This window comes from Henckelia pumila, chromosome 1 (genome assembly GCF_033568475.1).
Source record: "Henckelia pumila isolate YLH828 chromosome 1, ASM3356847v2, whole genome shotgun sequence".
Taxonomy (NCBI): domain Eukaryota; kingdom Viridiplantae; phylum Streptophyta; class Magnoliopsida; order Lamiales; family Gesneriaceae; genus Henckelia; species Henckelia pumila.
Window position 1 is genome coordinate 91,585,358 of NC_133120.1, and position 20,523 is coordinate 91,605,880.

Genomic DNA, 20,523 nt, shown 5'->3' on the forward strand with positions numbered 1-20,523 from the left:
TTAAATAAATTAAATAAAAAACAATAAGTTCGCCTTTCTCCGTACTACTAATATCACTTTCTCAATCTGTGTAATATAAAATAAATTTGATATAACTGTTAAAATTATGTGTATATATATAATGAACATATTTCCCATATAATGATAAAATATATTAAAAATTTTAATCAATATCATAATAATTATATATATAAATAATATAATTTTTAGGTGGAAAATATTTAAAGTGTAGTGCTTATGACAGATGGAACAGAGACTGGGGCGGTCAAAGTGGGACCCATGGCTCGATCAACTCTCTCTTCTTTGGTACACAAATCACAATGTCTGTCTGTATGCATAAAATATATCAATTTATTGGCTCGTCAAATCTCTTTGCTTATATCTCAATTTCGTTCGTATATTCTTTGAGAGAGGAGGCTTGGCGATGGGAAATTGCTGTTCCGATGTCGCCGGCGGTAGGTCGGCGGTCGGAGGAAGCGCCAGCTCGGTGGCCAACCCTACGAACGACGCCGTTGATGCCTTCCTCAGGTCTCGTGGCCAAAACGGCCTCTTCTCCCAGATCGAGGTGTGTTATTGCTTTTTTCCCCCACGAGTTTCTCATATTTGGGCGTGTGGACTGGAAAGTGAAATGTGACTTTGACTGAGATGGGGATTGTTCAGAGTTCATTCATCGGATTGGAGTTTGTCGTTTTCTGTCGTTCATAGCCTCTTGACTTGGATTTGGGTAACAAATATGAGATCATTAAGTGGTGCCTAGTCATGTTAGTATTCACTCTTGGGTTCCGTGGCAACAATATGCTTATGATTGCAGATTCTGAAAGTTTTATTAGTTACGCGCTAGCTTGAATTAAGTTGCGAGGTTGCATCGTGGCTTTTAGGCTTTGTGATGCTATGCTTTATAGGCTTGGAGCACACAAGGACCAGTGAATGCGCAGGTTCTTTGGAAAATAGTTAATGCACGCTAAGGAGGTATAGAATTTTTGGTCTGGTCTGAGTACTAGTGTGTAGGAACATGTAGGCTTCTTGAAGGGTGGATTCTTACCCTTTCCCAACAAGGGTGCGGTGAGATTCCTGAGATACTTGTCACACTGAATGATCCAAGCAAAAAGGATGGCCTTTTATATCTGTCTGAACCCACAGACGTTGACTATAGTTTTTTTTGCATAGTTTGTCGAAACACCAAACCAGGCGCATAGTTCAATCAAGTGAATTCCTTATTCACGGGATTAGAATCGGACGGACTTCTTCTTTGATCTTGATCAATGATTCCTAATTTCATGTATGTTGATTATCCGATTTTCAGAAAAAAAAGGATAAGATCGATTGAGTTTATTTATTTTCACGACTGAATGACTCAAACATTTATTTATTTCTTCCTTCTGTTTATCCTTGAGGTTTTAAAAATTGGAGTCCAGGCAAAAAAATAATATTTATCTAAGTCAGTATTGGTTGTCATCCCAGTTAGCAGTCAACTAGTCAAAGTTCAACTGGATTTATCGCCCTTCTTTCCTCTGTCATAATTCATATAATCTTAGATCAGTTTGTGTACCAATGCAAATCACTGGTTCATGTGGAGAGTGACCTCCTTTTCACGAGCAAGTAAAAGGGAGTGTGATATCTGACATGGGAGATTAAGTCTTTTATAAATGGAACTGTGGGGCCCTTGATATTTGCTATATTGTCTAGTCACATGGCAGAGTGGAACAATGTTAATTAATGGCAACTCTCTTCGAGAATTTCATTGATTGAATTGTCTATCCTCCATTTCCACGATAGTCTCGTTATGCCAGTGGCACTAGTTAAATTTTAGTCATAGCCCGCCTTCTAATGAAGGAGTCTGACAAGAATAAAATATACTTGTATGTGGCATGTGTTTGAAGCTGAACTTCATAGTGACAGCTTCACTGAATTATCCAATTTGTAAAAACAGATGCATTGCTTACGATTTTTAGCCACGAAAAGCAAACTGTTTATTTGATATGCATTTTGGCAATTGCTGCTGGATCAAGTATGTCATCCTGTGGTTCACTCTGAATTCTTTTGACTTGCCATCTGCTTCATTGACTTCTTGATAGTTTCTGTCACTGTACTAATTGTGTCGACTGGCTTTAGTAAATGGATTTGACCAACACAGTGTTCTACTTTCGACTTACTTTCTTGTTAATGAATCCTTTGAAGTTGGCACCCTTACTGTTTTTGCATGATGTGCAGCTATCTCTTTCTGCTTCAAACTTGCGTGATCAGGATGTGCTCTCAAAGGTCTGTTGATGTATCATTCTGACACAAGAAAGTATACAAGTTGAATTTTCTATCAATTCATAGTCAGACAATCATATTATTTTGTTTGCCAACCACTTATCATGCCACCATTCCCTGTACAAATTTCTTTGTTTTGTGTTCGCAATTTCACAAATCATTCTATTCATATGTCAGCACTAGACTAATCAGCTCATTTGTACATCCAATATGTTTCTGATGTATTAAATGCTGTGGAGATATGCCTGCAAATTGTATTGCATCTGTTCCAGAATCATACGTGTAAATATTTCCTTACACTTTATGTAACTTCCTGCTCTCTAGTATTAATCAAGCATATCTGCTAATTCTGGTGATTCCCTGTGCACATAAGTTGCAGCTGTTGAATCCTTGTTCTTGCCACTCAGAGTTGTTGTTACCTTTCAGAGTGATCCTATGGCGGTTCTTTATATGAAAGGAATAGATGGTTTGCTTCAAGAGCTTGGACGCACTGAAGTAGTTTTGAATTCATTAAATCCCAAATGGATTATAAAGCACTTAGTCACATATCAGTTTGAGATGGTGCAGAATTTGGTGTGAGTTTTCATGTGTTACGATTGCCTTTATAAAAGATTTATCAAAGACTTATTTTTTCACTCAGTATCTTAAAAACAAAGAAACTGTATTCATTCCAGGGTTCGAGTCTATGATGTTGACACTCAGTTTCACGATGTTGATGTGAAGGTATATCAATTAACTTTACTGCATGGCTTTTATTAAAGAATGGCGGCACTTTTTAAAATATTGTAATTAATTTGCGCAGTTGTACCGTTATCCTGATCGAATGTTAGCTTATAACTCTCTTGGATGATATTTACAGCTAACTAATCTTTTGTTAAGATATCCGAAGATTTTGTTGAATAATCAGTGAGGCAATGCTTGAGGCCTATGGTTTTGTTTGGCTGGGTTTTTTTATTAGGCAAAATTCTTGTTTGACATTCATTTAGCTAAATTATCTGCTCAACTTTGCTAACTTCCCTTTCAAGTTACTTTCGGCTTTAGGCCTCTACCTCCCTCTCTCTTTCTTCAAGTTTATGTGCATAGCCAATAGAAACAAAAAGTAGTTTTATGTATCAAAGAGAAGATCCTTTTTTGTCTTATTTTTTAATGATTTCGTTAGCTAACTGTATTTCTAAGCCTAATTGCATGTGGGATGTTCTTGCAATGGCGTCTCTGAAGCTGTTGTTTAGTGGCTTCTTTTTTTCATTTCGTGTTTAGTCAAACTCTTTGTTATCCCGGTTGCCGATCTTTGCTCTCTTACATGTATTTGTTGTATATAGAGTATGTTTTACAATTTGATGAGCCCTATACTTTTACATGGATGCTGATACGTGATTTATGCTAGTTTAATATTCACTAATCACTCCTATCTGCTAACCTTGTATTTATGTTTGGATAAATATATTATTGTTTTGCATAGGCACTTAAGCTGGAGGAGCAGCAGTTTCTCGGCGAGGCTAGTTGTACGTTATCGCAGGTTAATTCTTTGTCATGCTATCCATGTTGCCTTTATTAAAGAAATGCAGCAGAAATTAAAATAAAGTTACCTGTATCCATTGCACTATCAATGCCTCTGAGAACCCAGACACATTTCTCCACAATGGTTTCTGTTTTTCTGATTCCATTTTTTATAGCCTGTTTTGTTTTATGATGTATTCAGATTACAGTAAGCAGTAATTGCTTTAGAGGATAATTGTTCTTATCATAATCAAGTTCTTTTGAATGTTACCCCTGATTGGAAGCCTCGTTTAGCACACTAGTACTGCTTATAAGTTTCCATCATAGCTTCTCTGATATCGAATTTGTTGGTTGACTGGAGTATTGCCATAACTCAAGTCTGTTTCAGTAACTTATTTTTTCTGGTTTAATTATTCAATCATCCAGGCTTTTCTGTCAACATGAAATATATTTGTTAAAGAGTTTTCCAGTTCAAAAAATTACTATTTACAAGGTGTCATTTCCTCACCTCAGTGATCCATCTTTCTTTTTTCTTTTTAGATTGTCACAAAATCAAACAAGACATTGACCTTAGATCTTGGATTGAAAGAATTTCGTAGTCCAACCGATGCACAAAGATATGGCCAGCTCACAATTTACGCCGAAGAAATTGTAGCGTCAAAGACGACAACTGAATTGAAATTGAGATGCTCAGACTTAGAATCTAAGGATTTGTTCTGCAAATGCGTATGGAAGTTCCTCTTAATTTTGCTTTTGTATTTGCATATGAAGGTGGAAGAGCTGATATAAAGGTTCTTGCTTTGGTTGTGTTACAGGATCCTTTTCTGGTGATATCGAAAATCACAGAAAATGGTGTAACTGTTCCAATTTGCAAAACTGAAGTTTTGAATAATGACCACAATCCAAAATGGAAATCAATTTTCTTGAGTATTCAGCAAGTTGGAAGTAAGGTACTGAAACTAGTCCTAAAAGGTTGCATCAATAGATTGCACCTAAACTGAAACCTCATTATCTCAAATGGTGGCATTATGGCATACTTCCATATTAGATGAGAATTGAATAGCTTTGTTCATGGTCCTAAGACCTAACCAATTCTTTTCTGACAAACGTGGATAAGCATTGGTGTGTTCAAATTACACATGGATAGTTGAAATAGAACTGGATGCAAAATTGGACGTCATTATCTTTGCTCATCCATTTTTTGAGCAACTTCTCTTTTTTTTGGGGAATTAAATGGTGTTTTCAATGTAATAATATATTTTTACTATTACAGGACAGCCCATTAATTATTGAGTGTTTTAACTTCAACAGCAATGGAAAACATGATTTACTTGGGTAAGTGACTGACTGTTCTTTTCTATTGGCCCAGAGTGCTTTCAGTTTCTTAACTTGCATTCTCCATGTCCTTACCCAGGAAAGTTCAAAAATCACTGGCAGAGTTAGAAAAACTACATTCAGTTGTCACAGGGGAGAATTTGTTCATCCCAGTGTCTGTTGGGCAAAATCACCAAAACAAGGTAAATGGCTAGTTTTACTCAATGAGTTTTTCTACCAGAATGTCATTGTTGCTTGGTGTTGTCTTTCATCCATAGGTCTTAAAGAGTCAGTTGTTTGTGGACAAGTATTCAGAAAACATCCGTCATACATTCCTAGATTACTTGGCTGGAGGTTTTGAGCTGAACTTCATGGTTGCAATTGATTTCACTGGTAGGCTTGTTTACATGTGTGTTTGATTTTGTTTTGGCTGTCTAATGTTGCTCGATCTGTTTAATATTTCAAGAACTGGATGTTAGTACCTTGCTCACTTTTTTTCAATTTCAATTTGTGCATCGAATATATAGATTCTTTTTGGTGATAGTTAGATAATCATTTTATGATGCTCTATGTTTTGTCTAGATTCAAGTGTCGTAAGTATGGTCCCTTGTGGTATTTATTGTCTATGGAAAATTTTTGGAGAGAGCATGCGACTTATTATAATACACATCTAAGATAAAGAGTTGTTATTTTGAAATCCAAACCAAGTCATGTAGTAGTGAATGGCGAGAATTATAAATTTTACGTGGTTTTATATGTCGAGACATTTCCATAAATTAAGATGATATAGGTTACTTCTTGTTCTAGGCTTGATTTTTCTCCTTCCTAAAACGGTATTTGCCGGTTCAATCTGGGATGATAGTTTCTGAGGCAGATCCTGCTATATAGTGGTGGTTGCTTGATATTGTTTCAACCAATGCCAATGGGCTGTTTGGGCTAAAGGCCGGGTTCTAGGTTACTTACTAATTTTCTGTCTATTATTTTGGGTTTAGGATAAAGGTTAGTTCCACAGAAACCTAGTACTCACACAATTATATTTATGATAATAGATATGTGTATAGAGATGCAGTGTGCATGACCTCGCGTCAAGTAACTCCTATGAGCTGGGACTGCCTCGCCTTTTTGCATAAAAGCTGGTGGTTCCTCTAGTGGCCTCCACCTTTCAACTTGATCCACTTCGCTCATTACTCCCTACTTCATTATGGCTTGTTTTAGTCATTTGTAACTTTTTTTGTCCCTTTGCCCATGGCATTGAAAAGTACTTTAGCTGCTTCAAAAGTCTGAATATGTTAAATAAGGGGGAAATTTGCGAACTACTTACTACACAAATGAGTACCGAAAAACTGTAGAAATATGATCACAGGATTGTGCACCATGTAGAAATAATTTTCTGATTTGATCATGAATAGAATAGATTGATTGCATCCATTAATTGTTTTCATTTTTGGAATTTTTTTGCCTATGAAAAGGTAGTGATTGTAATAAATAAATAAGATTTGCAGTATATTATATGGTCCTTGCACAGTGGATGAGATCTGGCGGTTGAACCACATTATTTTAAGTGTCTTTCCTTCTTTGAACATCTTTTACTGTTCGAATTTCTGACTAAATCAAACAACATGAAATTCTCTGCAATATATTGTAATCATTTGATTGCCTAAAACTGTGTAATCGCTACTATTATACAAATTTTAGTGGCATGCAATATTATAATTCTATAAAAAAGGTTGAAGTATCAAAGATGGATTATGCATGAGCATACATTTGTGATTATCATTTTCCTTAGCTTTATAAAATTTAGGAAGAAAACTAATATATCAAGATTTCCCTCTCCCGCCTTCAGATATATGGCGTCTTTCGCTTCTATCTCTCAGTGATGAATGCATGTCAATGAATATATATCCTTGATTACAATTTGATCGGAGTTTTGAATAGGTTTTCACTAATGCTCACTTGTTTATCAGCATCAAATGGCAATCCTCGATTACCGGATTCATTGCACTATATTGATCCTTCAGGACGACTTAATGCATATCAGAGAGTGAGATATGTTTCTAAGAGATTTTAACGCATGTGGGTGTGAAAAAACACAACTAATTTCACTTCCCTAAATTTAGGCAATTTCAGAGGTTGGGGGAGTTTTGCAGTTTTATGATTCAGACAAAAAATTTCCTGCTTGGGGTTTTGGAGCACGTCCAATTGATGGTCCTGTATCCCATTGTTTCAACTTAAACGGCAGCAGTCATTATTGTGAGGTGAAACTTCTTTTTCTAAAACTTGTTTCTGTCCACTAGTGGTAATTTTTCATCATTACTATCGTTCTCCCAGGTTGAAGGAATCCATGGGATTATGATGGCATACACAAGTGCTCTTTTCAATGTCTCACTGGCTGGACCTACATTATTTGGACATGTAGTTACGAAGGCAGCACAGATAGCTAGTGGATCTGTTGCCAATAGTGAAAAAAAGTATTTCATTTTGTTGATCATAACGGTAATGCAACTTTTGCAACTTCAAGTTTCATACAAGGGTTGTCTATGTTGAATTATTTTTCTTGTAGATATAAATGCATCTCATGACAGAACTGTAATAATCTTGCAATTATTAGGTCAAGTCATTGTCACGTCTATCTGATTTCACGTGTTATTCTTTTTAATCCTGTCATTTAATATCTGTTTTCCACACCCGAACCTCTCAGGATGGGGTTATAACCGATCTTCAGGAAACAAAGGATGCCCTTGTTATGGCATCTGATCTGCCACTGTCCATACTAATTGTTGGGGTTGGAGGTGCTGATTTTAAGGAAATGGAGGTATATGTTTTTCTTATCTTCTTTTAATGTTCTTCACTTGCCCCCAGGGGCACAGCTGGACTGGCAAAGGCCTTGGTGAAAAAGAAGGTGACGAGTGTTCGAATCCCGTAAAAGGTGTATTTGACCTTGTTTATCGCGCTTGCGAGCCTTCCTCTCCCTGGGTACTTACCTGGCCAGGCATAACCCTGATTTACCTCCCTTCACGCCGGGGCTTGGGGCGGCTCTGTGTGGGGCCCTTGGGGGTGGGGCTCACCCTTTTTTTTTTTTTTAATGTTCTTCACTTATTAAAAGCATTTCCTAAAATGGCTGTAGCAACATTTCGTGCTGATATTTAACATCTACCCCACTTCTATGCTATAATGTTGTCAATTTTTTTTTAATCAGATATTAGATGCAGATAAAGGGGAGAGACTTGAAAGTTCGAGTGGAAGGGTTGCATCACGTGATATAGTTCAGTTTGTCCCTTTTCGAGATGTACAGGGTAAGATGAAATATATTAGATAAATAAATTTTTGTCCTTTATGGGGATAATATCCGAGCAAGACGCTTGATGGTTGTTTTGTTAAAAAATGTGCTTTCTGGAAAGATGACTGATGCCCAGCCAAAAAATTAAATATCAGAACCAATGGCACTGGATTAATTCAGGGTCTAAGCAATTGGTGGGAATTTTTGGAGGATCGGCATGAAAAATAAACCAAATCCCTGGATTGTTCGATAACCTTTACGAGAAAGCAACCCTAGTGTTATGCATGGGTTAACCCTACATTTGAAAGATTTGAATTTCACCATTATTATTACTATTAAATTTTAGTGTTGCAGTCGGTTCAATTCAATATACTGTTAGCTAAAGTTGGAATTTTAAATTACGCCAAAAGATTGTTTAAAAACCCAGATTTTAATATTTATGCGCAGGCGGAGAGATCTCGGTGACTCAATCTCTTTTGGCAGAATTGCCTTCCCAGTTTTTGACATACATGCAAGCTCGGGGTATTACCCCAAATACATGACGATCTTTAGATTCACTTGCAGCATTTCTTGTCATGTGGCCTGTGACTGCTCCACCAGCATCATCTTTTTTATGCTTCTGGTGAGATCTTTTTTCGTCTTACCAGTGTAAACACTTAAATTGTTCATATGTCAATTTGCACTTTTTTCTTTATTTTGAAAAAAAGTACAGAAATATTTATTTAAATTGTAATGTCATATTTCTTGTTTAATTTGCATGTTTCATTTTGGTGGAAAAACTTTGCTCTAGAAACATTTTTTGAATTATGAAGTTGTACAGAGTTTCATTTTTGTTGATAAAGATTTTGTGCAATTTGTGATGACATATATAATATATTTTGGCCATTTAGAGTGTTTTTCCCCCTCCCATTATAGCTATTAGCCTGCGTATATTATTATTGCTGTCAAATTAAAGAATTGAGAGGAAATTGACGATTTGTTGACCTAGGATCTTTTTCCCCCCATATATTTCCCGACTTTCCAAATGGTACAAACTATTTGAACTTAATTCGAAACTTTTCCGGTTGACCCAAGTTTCTTTTACGATACGATCAAATTCTCGCACTCTTTGACTTCAAAAGAAATTTTTTTTTTTCTTGTACTCGACTTAGTTTGAATATATGCAAATATATTTCAAAATTTAGATTTAAATATGTTTGCTTAGTATATCTCAAATCGCTCATGTGCTTTGATTTATTAATGTTAATGTTAATATAATTCATAAGTATATTTTAGATCAAGCCATTATATAATCTCACTTAACAAGGTTCAAAAACCATATTCAAAATCAAACAAAATTAAGCTTTAGTTTCAAACGTCCTAAACTCAAATGCAAAATAACCCATTTTCCAGTTTCAAGGCGAGTTTTAAGACACCTCAAAAAATTTAACTTGAGCTCAAACATAAAGATGTGAATGCTATTCTATTCTTGTGTCGACCATACCAATCCAACATGAATCTGATGACAAACCCAATCACTCACTTGGACCAAGCAAATTAAATCTTCAGTTGAAAAAAATTAACGAGGGAAAAAAAACCCACCCCGAGATTCTTTCACAAAAATTGGTTACATTCTTACTTCTGTAACAAGGCGGGAGATTGGGTGGAAATATAGATTTAAATTTTTAACCAACACAAGTATCGTTTCTTTTGCTCAAACAGTACAATACTTTGAAACAAGGAGTTGCCATAAACTGTAAGACATTCCTAAACTTAGATTTTGATAAGGCTACGAACAGGACTAAAAGTTTCAGATGCTAATTTTGGAGATTAAAACATTCTGGTCTTCAAATTGTACACAAGTCAGAACCATCAGCCAAATATCAATACATAGGGGTGGTAGAGTAACATTTTGTATCAAAATTGTAGGAAATCCACATTTCGAAGACGCGTGAGAAGAAAACCTGCCAAGAATTCTTGGGCAGCTCCCCTAAATACGCAGAAGACTGGTGGGAGATTGCGAGATCCATTCAATTCGTTTCTGGTGGTTTGGTTTCGTGAAATGCTGTTTCCAGACATTCTTTGGCTCTGTGGACCTTTGATTGAAGATAAAAACTCCCATTCTTGGCGTTCCGTTCGAACAGGTTATCATACCTCTGAAAACAAGAGGTGATATTCCAAGTCAATGCCATTATTTGAAGAATATAGAAAAGAATAGAGACATGAGACTTCTTCTTTTAGTGATTGTTAGGGAGGTGAAACCTTCAAAATCTCTTCCCATGTTGTCTGTTCGGTGACACCTAAAATTTGCCTTGCCTCTGCTTCGGTCATTGTCTTACCTGCCCTTTTGATGTTCTCCACAGCTTCTTGAGCTACTCCATTCTTTGAGGCATCTGAATTAAATGGTAAAAGTGTAAGAAATATTGAAAAGAGCCAATCCTGAAAAAGAAACTGACCACATAGCATGATCATAATCCAAGAGATAGTCCCAAACTAATTTCAATGAAAGCAAACTATACATACGATCGATTTGAATTGAATATGATGAGGGTTTATATGAACCAGTAGTGATCCGTTATCAGATTCAAAGCTACTCAATCGAAAACAAAGAGACCTCCAACTATTTTCTTACCATAAACCAACTTCCTTGCTATTTCACCATATAATAAAAAGGTTGTCATTGGGAACATCCTATGATCTGTAGAAGCTTCTAAGCTGTTCACAATAATCTTACACAAGAACTTAAGTCAGAATCCCAAAAGAGGACTTACTTGCAAGTGCCTGACGATATGCTTGCACCAACGCTCGGGCCATTATTCCAGAACCCATTACAATCAAGTTTGCGAGAATCCTCGCAGCCTACAAGATTGAGTGACAATAATAATAAATTAGCAATTGAACACAGCCTCCCAAATAATTACTCTTGATTTTCATTGGTGGAGTTAGTTAAGTTCAATATAAACACGGGAGTCCAACGATGATTATCTTTTGTTTAAATACTGGACGCTTACGCTATTTCAGGAATGCCCAGTATAAAAACAAGATCCAGGCATAAAAACAAGCATGCAATTGCGTTAAGATAAATGTAGTTATATACAACACATAAAAGTAGATGAGTTATCCATGAAGCTCAATTCAAAATTTGCAGGAGACCTGAATACTATCAAGATAGATCAAATTTGCATGAGAAAATGTAGCATTTGGTCAGAGCTAATCGAATAGCGCATTTTCCAAGTCGTATCATTACCATGTTACCTGGGCAAGAAATAATACTTGCAACACAAAAAATGTCGCATCGATACAACAGACACAGAGGAACATACATAAAATAGCCTTTCGATTGTTCTGGATAAGAATCTTATATCCCTAAAGTTGCATGCCAGGAAGGGATCACTCGCACAATATCATCCTTGAATATGAGCAATCGAAGATAAAACAATCTTGGCACGCAAAAAATGAAACAAATGACATCCACAGTTTACTTTCCTGGAGTATTAATGTACTACCAGACTCTCAAAGTACCTTCTATGGGAAATAGATAACAGTTTGTGATAGAAGATTAAAATGTAAAGAAAGTGTATCAAAGATAGAAATCAAAAGTCGGCAGATTGCATAACACTCTCCAGATCCTTCAAAAATTGACATCCTCAAATTCCATGAAGAGCTATAGAACTATCCATCTGATCAGATAAAATACATATCTTAACTTTTGGTTTCTACCAATTAAATCTCTTGAAAAGCACTTCGATTTTCGTAAGTTTTCCTCCAATATTCACCAAATTATTACAATCGAAATTCATGGGTTTTTCAGCATCTGCAATCCACCATATTTATGAATGTAATTCAACAGATGAATACAGAATCCATGATATAAAAATGAAAGAATATGTTTAATTCTGAGCCTAAAAAGGCCATTTGGATAACAAAAATACATAGTAAACCACATAAAATGGCTAGAGCAAGCTGAACGAAAAAAAAGGTAGCTCCTTTTTCATCTCTTTTTCCGCGTTTCAACCATGTCCGCATTTCATAACATATGTGCGTGAAAATAGGTTTACCAAGTATTGAAAACTGGAGAAACGTATCAGTATTGAAATGCACAAAAGAAAAGAAGGGAAAGACAGAGGGGTGAACCATGGCAGGGCGGCGGAGGTAGCGTCGTCGGGGGTTGATGAAGGCGGCGGCGTCGATCAGGGCGGATGGTGATGGAATGTATGTGGGGACATAATGGACTTTTTCTTGATTTTATTTATTGGCTTTACATTTCAACCTTTTTTTAAAAAAAATAAATAAATAATTAGAAATATAACCGGGCGGAACCGGGTTTAGCAAAAAGCCGGGCTTATTAATAACCCCGTCTCTTGAGGAATTTTATTTTTAAATGATATTTTTAGAAAATGTTATTATGATTTGAGAAAGAAATGGAATGAAGGTTCCGCAGCAAAGGAACCTATTTTCTTCAAAAACACCGTTTCTTGGATCATTGAACAAAGCCACTTTCATCCCACAATCTTCTCCAATCATTCGCCCAGCTCGAACCCTTTATTCAGAGACAGGTACTTTGCTTTTCATTTGATCTGATTCTGCTTGTTTCGTTTCGTTTTTGTTTTCTGCTTGTATATTCGTTTGTGGCATTTCAGTGTTTTAAAGTGTAATCTTGTATTTTAAAAGACCATAGAATTTTGCGTTTGAAGAAAATGAAAAGTGGACGGATCATTTAAGTTCAACTTTGTTTGGGAGTTTGATTCATTCTCCGACTGGGGATTGGTGTGCTGGTTTTGATGAGTGTAGTTCTTTTGGTAAATGTTTTTTCTTTTTATATTTAAATTTTACATGCTTTTAGATGGTATTTTGTTGTTTGATTAATGGGCATTTTCTCGTGGATATGTGGCTGAAGATGGTTTGAGGATTGCAATATAAAATTGCCAAATCAATGAACTTTAAATTCCAGCGTGAATTCTCATATTCAGATGTAAAATGCTTACGTTCCTTTTCTCAGCTCTATAATTTATTCTCCTATATGTGCTGATTTCTTTAGATGATCGAACACTTCTCCATATTCTTGAAGGGTGCAAGCTACCCCCAAATTTCAGAACAGCAAATTCCGTACACGGAAAAATCATTAAACATGGGTATGGAATGCACGCGCCCCTTTTATCTCTGTTGATTACGGTGTATACATCGTGTGAACAACTCAACCTTGGTAGAAAACTACTAAATGAATTTTTCTGCCTTAATTTTGATGTGGTTTCTTGCAATTTGGTCATCGATAGTTTCATGAAGGTTGGGGAATTTGGTGTTGCCAAAAAAATATTTTTGACATCATCTGCCCGAGATGTAGTCACATGGAACTCAACGATTGGAGGTTGTGTAAAAAACGGATACTTTCTTGAGGCAATTGGCCTATTCAAAGAGATGTTAAATGCTAGTATTGAACCGGACGGATTTACTTTTGCGTCTGCCATTACCGCTTGCTCCAGGCTTGGAGCTCTGAATCACGGACAGTGGGTGCATGAGATGATGATCCAGAAAAAAATTCAACTAAATTATATTTTGTGTTCTGCACTCATAGATATGTACTCAAGATGTGGAAGAATTGAGATAGCTAAATCTATATTTGGGACTGCTGTAAGAAATGATGTTTCCATATGGAATGCTATGATTAACAGTTTAGCGATACATGGCCTTGCTTCAGATGCAATATCAGTGTTCTCAAACATGCAAATAGAAAAAATTTCACCTGATCCTTTAACCTTTATCGGTATTCTGACAGCATGTAGTCACTGCGGATTTGTAGACCACGGTCGCTATTATTTTAACATAATGCAAAAGAATTTCTCGATTCAGCCACAACTTGAGCATCATGGAGCAATGGTTGATCTGTTTGGGAGAGCAGGACTGCTAGAAGAAGCTTATGCGTTAATTCAGGAAATGCCGATGGAACCTGATGTTGTTGCATGGAGGGCACTGCTTAGTGCTTGTAAAACATACAAAAATCACGAGTTGGGTGAAATTGCGGTTGGAAAGATAAAGAATCTTGGAAGTGGAGATTATGTATTGCTGTCAAATATGTACTGCTCTTTAAATAAATGGGACAATGCAGAAACTGTGAGGTATGTCATGAATAAGAAGGGAGTCCGCAAGTGTAGAGGAAGAAGTTGGGTCGAATTGCACGGTTCAATTCACTACTTTAAGTCTGGTGATAGGTCACACCCTGAAACTGACGCTATCTACAGAGTATTGGAAGTGTTGATCCATCGTTCAAGAATGGAAGGTTATGTATGTGCACGAGACTCAGTTTTCATGGATATATCTGAGGAGGAAAAGGAGGAAAACTTGAATTATCACAGTGAGAAGCTGGCCTTGGCGTATGGGATCCTGAAATCGAGCCCAGGAACTGAAATTTTGATTTCTAAAAACTTGCGCACTTGCTCTGACTGCCATTCTTGGATGAAAATCGTGTCGAAGTTGTTGAACAGGACTATAACAGTAAGGGATAGGATGCGGTTTCATAGTTTTGAAAAGGGCTCTTGTACCTGTGGAGATTATTGGTAGCTGAACTCGAGTTTATTGGTCCTGCATCGACTTTGCAACTTGCAATAAAGATGCCTCTCCAACCGGGTAGCAAATCTGATGGTGAACACTGAACAGAGGCAGGGCTGCAGCCTGCATGGGATGAGCTCATGAGGGCTTTGTTTCTTCCCGTGGCAATGAGACACTCGACCCAGGCCGAGCACTTCAGTCTATTCCCGGAAACCTCAACTAGAAGTTTGTAATTTTTGTCAGAAAAAATTCAAGTTCTGTGCACATAAATTTTCAAGTTTTACTTGTTGAGCTTGGTTGCTTCTTAATCCATTGCAGTGACTTTTAGTGTTGCTTTCAATATGTTGATTCTTGAAGCTATGGTTGCTTCTTAATTAGTTGAAAAACATTTCTACTAGTGCATTATATATGTAATCATATAAAATATTTTAATATCTAAGCGACACCAACAAAGAGAAAAAAAGAAAGAAAAAAGGAAGCAATGCAATCTTGAAAGTGAGGCCTGACCTTCTCAATTTCGACGCACCATCAAATCTTGTAAAAGGAAAGGTATTTCCCCACGGATTAAATATCAATCACATTTTTTATATGTATAGATATAGATATAGAAAAATAAGAATATGACTAATGTTCCATGAGTATTTCACCACCACCACGAGGTTTCTCTATATAGAGACACTAATTGTGTATTTCATTAATTTAAAACATCTCATGTTTCTCTTACAAGAGATTCACGTATGTTCCTTTGTTTTTTCCAAAGGGGAAACAAAAGTTGACACTAATGAATGTAAAGTATATTAATTTAGAAACTTCGGAAGTAATTAGCTTGGAAAATAGTTATACTATACATAATCAGAAATCCACATGCAAGAATAGATTAGAAAATATTTTTGATTTACAATTAAGCGGAAAAAAATACAATTTTCTACATTCATGCATCATATTTGTCCTCCGACTAGTATATATTATGAAACTTTTAAGTCAATGCAATTCAATTATTATTCAATAAATAAATGATTAACCATGATTTTGCAAATTTATCACAATAAAATAATTGGTTGGGGAGTACTATTTGTTAAAATAATCCTGAGACGAATCAATTTTGTTCATATTCACTAATAAATAATATTTTTTTATAAGTGATCCAAATAAAACATTTATCTCATATATTAAACTGTCTCAATAGTTTTTTTGAAAAAATATAATATAAATTGTTTGATCACATGTAAATCATGTGACATCGCGATTTAAGTTAAAAGACGTTTCGATTTAAAAACTTATCTCTAACAATCTCGGATCCAACTAAAAAAATTAAAATTGAAGGATAAACTATTAAGCAATGTTTGTTAAAAAAATCTCCATAATCACTTATTTTTAGAGTTTGCAAACACTATCTAAAACTGATGCATATATATCAAGATTTTCGGTACGCAAAAGCAACTTGACAACCACTTACCCGTCCGGACCAAACATCCCTTCTTCCTCCGCCAAAATATAAAAAAATATCGAGCTTACCTGTTTCTACAAGCAAATCACATACCTGCAATTTCTTTAATATCTTTTTTTCCCCCCTTTTATGGTGATGCATTGCCAAAAATCGCAGCTTGCAAGAAAGGGCTAACCCGCAACTACCCTTTGTGATGACATTCCAACTATCCAAGTTCTCTCGCTCCAACCTTTAGCTTTAATACCAAGTTAATGTTTTGTTTTTGTTTTCCATAATTGTTCTTTGGGGCTGATTTTAATGTGATAAAGCATTGGGATTTCCTTGAATTATTGTCTAATTTGGTTGACTCTTGAGGGAGAGTGGTGGAGAAGTGTGAAAAATGAAGAATGGAAGACGGGTTTTTGCTGTGATTTTGTTTTTGTGTTTCTGTTGGAGGATCGGAGCTTTCAAGTTTCAAAGGACTCAACAAACGGAGAGAATTTCCGGTAGGAATCTTGTTTTTCTGTGTTCCTGGTGGCCCTTTTCCATTAGTTTGTCCATTTAACTTCAGTACTTTACCATTATCAGTTAAGTTGGATTAACATCTTGTGGTTTGTATGGGTTCAATTTTGTTGAACTGTTTTTGATTTGGGAAAGCGAGGATTTGTTTGTTCGCAATTCAATTTTCTTTTCTTTTCTTTTCTTTTTTTGTTGGAAATGCAAGTTTCAAAAATTTTGTGACTTTGTGCTGATGCGGAAACAAAATTGGGGGTTGTTTTCAACTTTTCATTGTGATTTTTGGCTTTTGCTCTTTGAACATACCTGAGAAGTCTTGATGAATTGAAGTTTGGTTTCATATTACAATACGTTGTATAGGCGAAAGAAATGAAAGTATATACCATCATAATGACTTGCTCCAATAGGGTTTTGCTGGACTTTTATTCAATTTGGATGTGTTTGTTCCCACTTCCCATTTATCTTCTATGGGTAATAAACGAGAGTGTTTTTGCTTCGGAGGATTATTTTTCAAAAAACTTAGTTTGACCAAGGTCATTTTTCACAATTTTCCTGTAAAATTAACTTTAAGGAGATGTGTTGTTTTTTGTTGGCCAGACTTGAAAACTTGGTCCAAACTGTAAATGCTTGTTGAAATATCAAATCATTCACGAGTTTGTTTTTAGCTCCTTCAAAACATCTTGTTCATGGACCAAAACCATAAAATAAACTTCTTGAAATACGTGTTTCGAGTATGCTCTGACAGTCACAACTTCGCACAGAGTACTTTCCTGAATCATAATATTGGCAAAACAACTTATTGAACTTAGTGTGTCCGGTATGTTCAACAGACACACAAATTCACACAGAGCACTTTCCGGAAATCACCATACTAGCATTCACTGAACATACCACACTCTACTATCAGGTGAACTCATTTTCTAAGGTATAGCTCGTGTGATCCATGATTTTCTGATGTGTCAAATTTTTCAGTTTTGGACCTGCTTTCAGTTGTTTGTAGATCAAATTAATCCAGTCTTTTAAACTATTTTTGGTGGGATCTGATGGCATGCTTAGCCATGTGGGTTTATTGTGCAAGCTGTTGTTAAAGCCTACGAAGCATGTCTTTTGGGTATTTGTGTCAGTCTTTTTGGGACTACTTTTGGTGTTAATTAAAAGTGCACATGTATACGATTGTTTTGAGATGTGTTTTAAGCAAATTGATTTGTTTAGTGGGTTTCAAGTATTTGCTACTGTCAAAAACGGTCAAACAAAAGGAGTGCATGCCCCGTTGTTCATGTTTATACTTTGTTGCTAGCTCTCCAATTTGTTCAAATTCTTAAGGTATGCCCAGTAGAAAGAACAACTGGTACTGTTTGATTTGACATGACATCGACTGTTAGGAGCAAAAAACACCTGCTTAACAAATCTATCAATCGGATTTCAGGGAGTGCTGGTGATGTCTTGGAAGATGACCCGGTTGGAAGGTTAAAAGTTTTCATTTATGAGCTCCCCAGCAAATACAACAAAAAGATTCTACAGAAGGATCCAAGATGTCTCAATCATATGTTTGCTGCAGAGATTTACATGCACCGTTTTCTTTTATCAAGCCCTGTTCGAACTCTTAATCCTGAAGAGGCTGATTGGTTTTACACGCCTGTCTATACTACTTGTGACCTCACACCAAACGGTCTCCCTTTACCTTTCAAATCGCCTCGTATGATGAGGAGTGCAATACAGCTTATTGCTTCAAATTGGCCTTATTGGAACCGGACTGAAGGTGCTGATCACTTTTTCATTGTGCCTCATGATTTTGGTCCATGCTTTCACTATCAAGTAAGAAATTCGATTAATGCATCTCTATGTTCTATACTTACAAATTCAGGATTTGGGTATCGTTTTATTTTATTTATTTTTTTGAAGGAAAGATTTGGGTATCATTTGCTAAGCTATATAAATATGAGAATCTGGTATTATTAAAGAAACCGAATAAAAGTTAACAAAATCTTTCTATCCCTGACAAAGTGTCATCCAATGCATTTGTATGTCAAAATACCAATAAACATCACTCAAACAAATTACATCATATATTTAATAAATTATGTCAAGTTTTATTTTGAAATAACGAGTTAAGTAGTGTTTATCTCAGTTTTAATTTAAATTTCTTGAACTTACTATTCAATATTGGAAGTAATTTTGTTACATCATGGAATATTCTTTTGTTAAATGTATGTACCATTCTTGTTGCAGGAAGAGAAAGCTATTGAAAGGGGGATTCTTTCACTACTCCAACGGGCTACCTTGGTTCAAACTTTTGGACAACGAAACCATGTTTGCTTGAAGGATGGCTCTATCACAATTCCTCCATATGCTCCTCCACAGAAAATGCAAGCCCACTTAATCCCTCCTAGTACTCCTCGGTCGATCTTTGTTTACTTCAGAGGTTTGTTCTATGACGTTGGTAATGATCCTGAAGGTGGTTACTATGCAAGGTATTCTCTCAATCTTTACTCGGTAAGAATGTGTATTTGTAAAAATAAACCTAAATGGGTGAATCCATTATTAAGCATTTTTAAAAAAAAGAACTAAATAAGCCAACAACATTGTCTATCGTTTGAAAATAGCTGCTGTCACATTCAAACAGAGTCATTCATTATGAGAGTCATCTGAAATCACTGTTTACTCCATGTTTCTGGGTTTATGAAAATTACGATAATTATTTGATGATTTCTTTGAGTATCGAGAGACATGCGCTGTTCTTTTTGTAAACACAAAAACCTCCTCACGTCATTGAACAGAGGTGGGGATAGTAATTTAACCACGGGAGAGAGTTCATAAAATTTAGTTTGTGAACATTCATCTAAAATTTCACCACTGTGCTTGAAGTTTGATATTCCCATATGGAATCTAGATTTTGTGGTAACATATGCTGCTAACTTCGCAGAGGAGCCCGAGCGTCAGTGTGGGAAAACTTTAAGGACAATCCTTTGTTTGACATCTCGACAGAGCACCCAACCACCTACTATGAGGATATGCAGAGGGCTATCTTTTGTCTGTGCCCACTTGGATGGGCTCCATGGAGCCCCAGATTAGTCGAAGCAGTTATTTTCGGTTGCATCCCTGTCATTATAGCTGATGACATTGTCTTACCATTCGCTGATGCTATTCCATGGGAAGAAATAGGGGTATTTGTAGCAGAAAATGACGTTCCTAAGCTGGATACAATTCTTACCTCGATTCCCATTGACGAAATCCTAAGAAAGCAGAGATTGCTCGCCAACCCTTCCATGAAACAGGCGATGCTTTTCCCGCAACCTGCTCAGGCTAGGGATGCTTTTCATCAAATCTTGAATGGGCTTGCTCGTAAGTTGCCACATGGTAACGGTGTCTTCTTGAAACCTGGTGAAAAGACATTGAACTGGACAGCAGGTCCAGTAACTGATCTTAAACCTTGGTAAGATGCTGACGGGTAATGGTCAGAATTTCACACTCGAACAATGCCTTTTTTGTTGTTGCAGCAGGATTTTGTGTATCTTGAAATATATTTGATTACTGTATTTTTTTTTCTTGTAAAATAATTCTTTACGGCTTTGTGTTAGCTTCATATCTTGATGTCGTTTGCCCCAGAAGGTGGTTTATCTAGCATTAGGATATGATATTTGAGTTAAAAGTAAGTATGCTCGTGTTTTTAATATAGATCTTAGTATAACAGAGTCAAGTAACTTTTTTTTTTTGT

General features: G+C 36.1%; 4 protein-coding genes across 5 annotated transcripts; 3 read left to right on the forward strand and 1 right to left on the reverse strand.

Moving 5' to 3' along the window:
• The first annotated feature begins 277 nt into the window (after positions 1-277).
• On the forward strand, positions 278-9,185 carry LOC140879988 (protein BONZAI 1-like). Its single transcript, XM_073284010.1, has 16 exons — positions 278-565; positions 2,212-2,259; positions 2,683-2,831; positions 2,931-2,979; positions 3,716-3,772; positions 4,294-4,479; positions 4,569-4,703; positions 5,027-5,088; positions 5,168-5,270; positions 5,346-5,460; positions 7,032-7,108; positions 7,185-7,322; positions 7,396-7,560; positions 7,766-7,879; positions 8,264-8,360; positions 8,792-9,185. The coding sequence occupies exons 1-16, from the start codon at positions 425-427 to the stop codon at positions 8,884-8,886; spliced, it is 1,731 nt and encodes a 576-aa protein (XP_073140111.1). The 5' UTR covers positions 278-424; the 3' UTR covers positions 8,887-9,185.
• An 808-nt stretch (positions 9,186-9,993) lies between these two features.
• LOC140866506 (mitochondrial import inner membrane translocase subunit PAM16 like 1-like) lies at positions 9,994-12,590 on the reverse strand. The gene is made up of 4 exons (XM_073271544.1): positions 12,458-12,590; positions 11,095-11,182; positions 10,586-10,716; positions 9,994-10,479 (listed from the first exon to the last, which is right to left on the reverse strand). The coding sequence occupies exons 1-4, from the start codon at positions 12,458-12,460 to the stop codon at positions 10,354-10,356; spliced, it is 348 nt and encodes a 115-aa protein (XP_073127645.1). The 5' UTR covers positions 12,461-12,590; the 3' UTR covers positions 9,994-10,353.
• A 143-nt stretch (positions 12,591-12,733) lies between these two features.
• On the forward strand, positions 12,734-15,215 carry LOC140874607 (pentatricopeptide repeat-containing protein At5g50990). 2 transcript variants are annotated; one of them, XM_073277925.1, is made up of 3 exons: positions 12,734-12,879; positions 13,362-13,455; positions 13,597-15,215. In XM_073277925.1, exons 1-3 carry the CDS (start codon positions 12,750-12,752, stop codon positions 14,876-14,878), a joined length of 1,506 nt encoding a protein of 501 aa, XP_073134026.1. In that variant the 5' UTR covers positions 12,734-12,749; the 3' UTR covers positions 14,879-15,215. The 2 variants fall into 2 exon arrangements, with proteins under 2 accessions (XP_073134026.1, XP_073134025.1); XM_073277924.1 differs by having other exon boundaries at positions 13,362-15,213.
• Positions 15,216-16,321: 1,106 nt separating this feature from the next.
• LOC140866421 (probable beta-1,4-xylosyltransferase IRX10L) lies at positions 16,322-20,511 on the forward strand. Its single transcript, XM_073271439.1, has 4 exons — positions 16,322-16,798; positions 18,235-18,623; positions 19,038-19,279; positions 19,732-20,511. The coding sequence occupies exons 1-4, from the start codon at positions 16,693-16,695 to the stop codon at positions 20,243-20,245; spliced, it is 1,251 nt and encodes a 416-aa protein (XP_073127540.1). The 5' UTR covers positions 16,322-16,692; the 3' UTR covers positions 20,246-20,511.
• Positions 20,512-20,523: the final 12 nt, after the last annotated feature.

Bases quoted from the DNA above. Each gene is read 5' to 3' on its own strand.
- LOC140866506 (XM_073271544.1), bottom strand. The intron at 10,717-11,094 runs GTAAGTCCTCTT...CATTTAATTCAG, and splicing joins ATATCGTCAGGCACTTGCAA to ATGCCTCAAAGAATGGAGTA. The intron at 10,480-10,585 runs GTTTCACCTCCC...TCTTGTTTTCAG, and splicing joins CATGGGAAGAGATTTTGAAG to AGGTATGATAACCTGTTCGA.
- LOC140874607 (XM_073277924.1), top strand. From the start codon at position 12,750: ATGAAGGTTCCGCAGCAAAGGAACCTATTTTCTTCAAAAACACCGTTT. The intron at 12,880-13,361 runs GTACTTTGCTTT...TGATTTCTTTAG, and splicing joins AACCCTTTATTCAGAGACAG to ATGATCGAACACTTCTCCAT.
- LOC140879988 (XM_073284010.1), top strand. From the start codon at position 425: ATGGGAAATTGCTGTTCCGATGTCGCCGGCGGTAGGTCGGCGGTCGGA. The intron at 2,260-2,682 runs GTCTGTTGATGT...GTTACCTTTCAG, and splicing joins ATCAGGATGTGCTCTCAAAG to AGTGATCCTATGGCGGTTCT. The intron at 7,561-7,765 runs GTAATGCAACTT...CGAACCTCTCAG, and splicing joins TCATTTTGTTGATCATAACG to GATGGGGTTATAACCGATCT.
- LOC140866421 (XM_073271439.1), top strand. From the start codon at position 16,693: ATGAAGAATGGAAGACGGGTTTTTGCTGTGATTTTGTTTTTGTGTTTC. The intron at 16,799-18,234 runs GTAGGAATCTTG...ATCGGATTTCAG, and splicing joins ACAAACGGAGAGAATTTCCG to GGAGTGCTGGTGATGTCTTG. The intron at 18,624-19,037 runs GTAAGAAATTCG...TTCTTGTTGCAG, and splicing joins GTCCATGCTTTCACTATCAA to GAAGAGAAAGCTATTGAAAG.